This window comes from Otolemur garnettii, unplaced genomic scaffold (genome assembly GCF_000181295.1).
Source record: "Otolemur garnettii isolate 467f Iridium unplaced genomic scaffold, OtoGar3 scaffold00001, whole genome shotgun sequence".
Lineage (NCBI taxonomy): Eukaryota > Metazoa > Chordata > Mammalia > Primates > Galagidae > Otolemur > Otolemur garnettii.
Window position 1 is genome coordinate 51,004,359 of NW_003852396.1, and position 5,774 is coordinate 51,010,132.

A 5,774-nucleotide genomic window follows, 5' to 3' on the forward strand; every position below is an offset into this window, starting at 1 on the left:
AACAATAATGAAAAATAAAAATGGAAGGATAAAAAAATAAGTGTGAAATATGAAATTGCCAAAACACATAGAAATAATAGATACTTGAGGTGATGGACATCCTAATTACCATAATATCAAAACATTTATGCTTGTATCAAAATATCATATGTACCCCATAAATATGTAGTTGTGAATCCAAAATAATTAAAAATTAAAAACAATTAAAAATGATGAAGCAGACTTGGAAGAAAAAAACATATGAACCTTTTAGAAGAAAAAATATTGTTACAATTTAAAATTTAATCAATGATTTAAACATCAGACACAGATCTGACAAAAGTATGAAGACCATACCAATAACATACAGGATTATCAATAATAGGTGATGTTGATAAGATATCCCGAAGAGTGACTTGGATAAAAACGAAGTGTATTTCTTTCCTATCTAACGGGACAAGCTAGCCAGGTGGGCTCTATTCTGTCATTCTCAACATGTGATTTCACAGTGATTTTATCTTTGGGTCTATTAGAATTGCTTGTTTCAGTCATCCTTAGCCATATGATTCAAAATAGCTCACTAGTAGCACACTGATTTTCCAGTCTCTTAAAAGGGAAAAGCAGAACCCTTAAGGAAAATAATCTTGTATTTCTCAGCTCTGAATCCTAAGTTGCACAGATCACTTCTGCTTACATACAAGTAGCCAAATCTAACATTGTAGCCATACCTAACTGCAGGAGAAATTACGAAATGTAGTTAAGTGGCCATTTTCTACTAAAACCTGGGAGTAGGATGTTATTACTAAAATAAAGATGGGGGATATGAATCCTGCTAGATAAGAACAGTTCCCATAGCAGCATAGAGTGATATGGAGATAAAAAGCAGGAAAGAGAGGTTACGTGTTGTAAGGGAATGAGAAGGTCTAACATAGGCCTGATCAGAATCACAGGAAAAAGTAGAAAAACACTGGGGAAAAATAGCTGGAAATTTTCCAGAAGCAATGAAAACACAAATACACAGATAATGAAACACAACATAAAATATGTGGGAAAAAGGAAGAAATTCACAATTAGACACACACCATAGTGACTTCAGATACTGAAGCTGGGACTATCTTAAAAGAAATCAGAAAAAAGCGACCACTTACAAAGAGCTACAAGTAGACTGATAATAACTTTAACATCAACAATGGAAACCAGAAAAAAGTATCTTTAACATGTTAATCTGGAATCATGTACCCAGTAAAACTACCTTCCATCAACAAGGAAAAGATGTAAGATATTTGCATATTTCCAGATAAAAACTGAAAAAGTATACAAAGCAAGAGACTTTCTCCAAGGAAATTTCTAAAAACAACAAAAAAAGGAACAGTATCTAAACTGACTCCATCTGAGGTGAAATCATATGAAATTAAATGGAAATAGTTAAGCAGGTAGATAAATAAAAATGCAATTGTGTATATATAATATTAGTGTTCTAATTTGTGGATTTTTTTTTCTTCAAAGAGCAAAACTATAAAACTGGATAACAACTTGTGATTTTGTAGATAAGAGATCAGAGTTAGTTTCCTAAGTAAGGTCCATTGTATCATTAGAAAAGGAGATCAAGATACTAATTTTTAGACACACTTTAAGTTAAATATGATAAAAGTTTTGACAGTAAAAGATTAGGCATGGAACTTAGCATCCCAACTAGGAGAAGGAGAAATAGAGGAAGTCGGAGAAGAGAAACACTGAGAAATCAAGACAAATAGAAAGCACAAATTACGATAGCAGACAAAAAGTCAACAGTATTAATAATGAAAACAGAAAAAAATACTTTAAAGCAGAAAAGCAATTCACTATAAATAATTTCAATTAAGATGGTATAATAATTCTCTATTTCTTTGTGTGCTATAAAATTGCTCAAATTGCATAAAATAATAATTGATAATTTGCTGAAAATCATAGTGGGAGACTTCAATACTGAACCCTCATTTCATTATGACAGGGGAAAAAAATCCCCACAAAATAAACATTTCTAGATTTCATCAAGTATTTTCCTACATAGTCCCTCTCTCCCATCCTATATATAGATTCCTGGAGAGGTAAGATTACCATGTTCAATAGCATCTTTTCAAGTCCTTAGCAGTGTGCAAAATAAGAGAAAGCATACAGGGTAAGATTCTAATGCTATTAATAGTTTCATTTATTCAAACATTAGAACCTATGACATTGCAGACACTTCATTCAGTTGTAAAATAATAATAAAGCCTTTACTTTACTCTCATGTTGCTTTTCTGTGTACCTCTGGGCATTTTACTTAATCTTTTATCTTCATAAGAATAGTATATCAGTTATGAAGATTATGTATGTAACACATGTATCATGGACCTTAAATATGAGCTTAATAAATGGTTAAGTATAAAAACAGATTTTAAAATGTTAAGTCTATATATGATTATTTTTTAAATCATAGTGTGAGATGTAATATAGAGAAAGAGTTCACAAACTGTTATTTTCCAAAACTACAACTAACATTAAGACTTGCCACGGTAGAATTCTTCATTAGACTGTTTCTTAGAAAGGGACTTTCATGTAACTGACAGAAGGAATTGACTTTATTCTTATATTTATAACAAATGGAATCAAAAAGATGGTTTACATGGATTAAAACTAGAAAAAAGAATCAGGCCACAGAAATGAGTTTTACAGTGTTCACTCAAGATTATCTAGAAAAGTGTATTTATAGGTGTAATAATAATTTACCTCCAAGTTCTACTACAGAATGAAAGATTATACAAGATTACACAAATTTTTGCTCGAATTCCATTCTGGAATTAGAAATGAACTTTTTGATAATCAAAAATATGTCTTCCATAAAAATCTTGCTATCAGCTAACCTGAATGTAAACAAAAACATCTTTATCACTGAGAAGTTTTATCTCCCTAATAAAAATGAATAATTCACTCTGAAGTTTGGTTACTGAGAATCACTTTACCAGTTGTGGAGCAAATGGATAAACTAACAAAGTTAGGTTGTTACACACAAATACTGTAAATTGTCTCCACAGGGCAGCCATCAAGGGAAAAATAAGTAAATTTAAGTATTTTAGTTTAAACACTTAACATAAGGCAAATGTAACTCTAAGTGACTGGTGATTTATTAACCTAGTTAAGGACAGAAGGAACACTAAAACCTGGATCTTCTAATTCAGAAACTTGATCTTTTTACCATCAAATGCTAAATTGATATTCAAGGACAGACATGGTATACCTGAATTTGTCATATTTTAAATATTTTGTGAGTTAAAATTATGTAGTCTTTTACTTTGATACAATAAAAATCTGTAGAAATGAGGAACAAACTTTCAGAATAACACAATTATAATGCATGATGAGGCTGGTTAACTGGTGGCAATAGTAGGTTAACAAGGCCAAAGTCCAGAGTTTAAACTCCAATTAGATCAGTTACCTTTATAAACTAACATTTCTGATACTATCACATACTGTTGGGCCAAGAAAACTCTTCACTTATTGTGGGGGGAGGGACTTAAAAAATAAATCATACTGATAGAAAAAGGGTATCTTTTCTTTGAAAAGCAGATGTTTTCATCATACTCAGAAAGAGGCCTTTCAAAAGCAAACTAATGCTAATTTCACGGCTTTACAATAGTACTTCCAATATGTCACCTCCTCTGCCCAGAAAATCCATGGGACTACAAACCAATTACTTTGCGTATTTGTTATTGTATAACAAATCACTCAAAATTAGCACCTAAAACAATAATACTTGGGACACATGAAGGCACACAAGACTTGGAGAGAAATACAAAATTTTCGTTTTGTAAACTATTCAGGTAATTAATAAGAGCGCTGCCCACTGAGATCTGGGGCCTGGACTCAGACCTAAAACTTGTCTTTTCCTAAATGTAGCATCACGCACCACTCTGTAGGGCTAACAACAGGTCTGTCCAGATACTAAGACCAGCGACTTCGAAATCTCCATCCTGAGCCTTGCAAGATTTTAGAACAGTTAGAACTTCATCTTTCAGAGGTGGAGGGGCCTGACAGAGGCTTTGAAACCTATCATACAGCTCCTCCCAGGACGCATCTTGGGATTCACCTCCAACCCAAACGCCTTTTTGAAGGTCATAGTGCAGATGTTGACCCCAGTCTGTGAGCAGACCCAGATAGACACGAGAGAGCGCTGGGTGACGGCTTGCCACCAAAGTTAAGACGCCAGCTGGGAGGTGACGGCAAAAGACAGCCATTATTTCCGATTTCCCCAGAAGCCAACGGACTAGCTCTTGACTCCCCTCTCCAGGAGTTCTGGGGCTGCCCTGGTCCCACTCCTCTTCTCCGGGCCGCGGAGGCCCAGGGGGCTGCAAGCACAGCGCCGCCGCTATCACCTTCAGGAAGTTGTTCTGGGGCAAGCGCTCCCACAAGCTGTTGAGAAACTTGTTGGGCCCCTCCGCTTCGGCCAACCCCACCTCCTGCAGCCGCTCCAGCAGCAGCTCCGCCTGGGTCTTCATCAGCGCGTCCTCGGGAAGATTCGGGTTCTCTTTATAGCAATAGAAGCGCAGCATGTGCACCGCTGACCGGCGGCGGGCGAGGCAGGCCAGACGGTCTTGGAGCGTCTCGTCCTGGGCGTCCGGGACACCCGAGCCCGGAAGTAGCTGCTGCAGCAGGTGGTGGCTAGCGGCGTCTCCGAGGTCTCGGTTCTCCAGCAGGCGCAGAGACAGCAGGATGTCACAGTGTTCGAGGGCCTGAAAGTTTGTCAACCCCGGGCCTGGACCGGGCCCAAAGCCACCCTCCTGCTTCCATTGGTCGCAAAGCCGCCGCTGCAGAGCCGTGCGGACGCGGCCGTGGCGAGCAAAGCGCAGGTAGACGTGGCGCAGGTAGCGACCCCACTGCAGGGCCCTGCGCACTGTGACAGGGTCCCAGGTGCTGACGTGGGTAGTGCGCGAGACCGCCAGAACCTCGGAAAAGCGCTCCAGGTGCTGCAATAGCAGTTCCATGGAGCTCGCTGAGACCAACTTCCGCTTTCAACTTGGAGACGGTGACTCTCTGCGTGCGGATAGGAGAGGCGGCGAGATGCCACGCCTCTTCACAGTGCAATTGGTCAAAGTGAATGTCAATCTCATAGCGGTTTTCCGGGTTCTTGGATTCTGGGAAACTTGAACGAGAGTAAAAACCTGCGCTATTTTACTTGTGCGACCCCAGTGGAGGAAGCTCATAGGGCATCCCGGCGAGATTTCCTGGAGCCATATACCGGATACTGCCAGCCCTGAAGGTCTCCACACGTCTTTTCGCTTTGGAAATATCCCTAAATAGAAATTTTCTGAGCTTTGCCTAAAAGGGGACTCTGTTTCCAGAGATATGTGAGGAACAGTTACTAAATGAAATTTTAAGAACAATTCAGTTTGCGAAGAGTGCTCTCCCTGACCTCCTATTAAGACCAGGCACTATTCTAAATTTTAGCCCTTCACATTGACTATCATTTATTAGAACTGAAGCACATATTAAATAAAACAAAAAATAAATTGAAAGATTAATACTTCTTAAACTTTGCAAAAGGACTTAGGATCTTCTTTTATAGTTCCATGAACTTTTTGTCTTTGTAATTTCTGTAGCAAAATAGCTTAGTTGACTGTAAGTTAAAGCAATAATTATTTCAAAAATAATGAACTAAAGGAAATGGCATTTAAAAATATATAGCAATGACAATTGTTTGTCTAAAGACAATAGAAAGAAGAGATGGGAAGAAGGGCCCATCTCATGAAAGTCATCTAGATTATCCACTCATTGATTTG

General features: G+C 38.0%; 1 protein-coding gene across 1 annotated transcript; it reads right to left on the minus strand.

The window, feature by feature from the left end:
- Positions 1-1,459: 1,459 nt before the first annotated feature.
- FANCF (Fanconi anemia complementation group F) lies at positions 1,460-4,982 on the minus strand. Its single transcript, XM_003804052.3, has one exon. The coding sequence runs from the start codon at positions 4,977-4,979 to the stop codon at positions 3,897-3,899; it is 1,083 nt and encodes a 360-aa protein (XP_003804100.2). The 5' UTR covers positions 4,980-4,982; the 3' UTR covers positions 1,460-3,896.
- Between the last annotated feature and the right edge of the window lie 792 nt (positions 4,983-5,774).

What these genes read in the sequence shown, in the direction of transcription:
- FANCF (XM_003804052.3), bottom strand. Translation starts at nt 4,979, where the DNA reads ATGGAACTGCTATTGCAGCACCTGGAGCGCTTTTCCGAGGTTCTGGCG.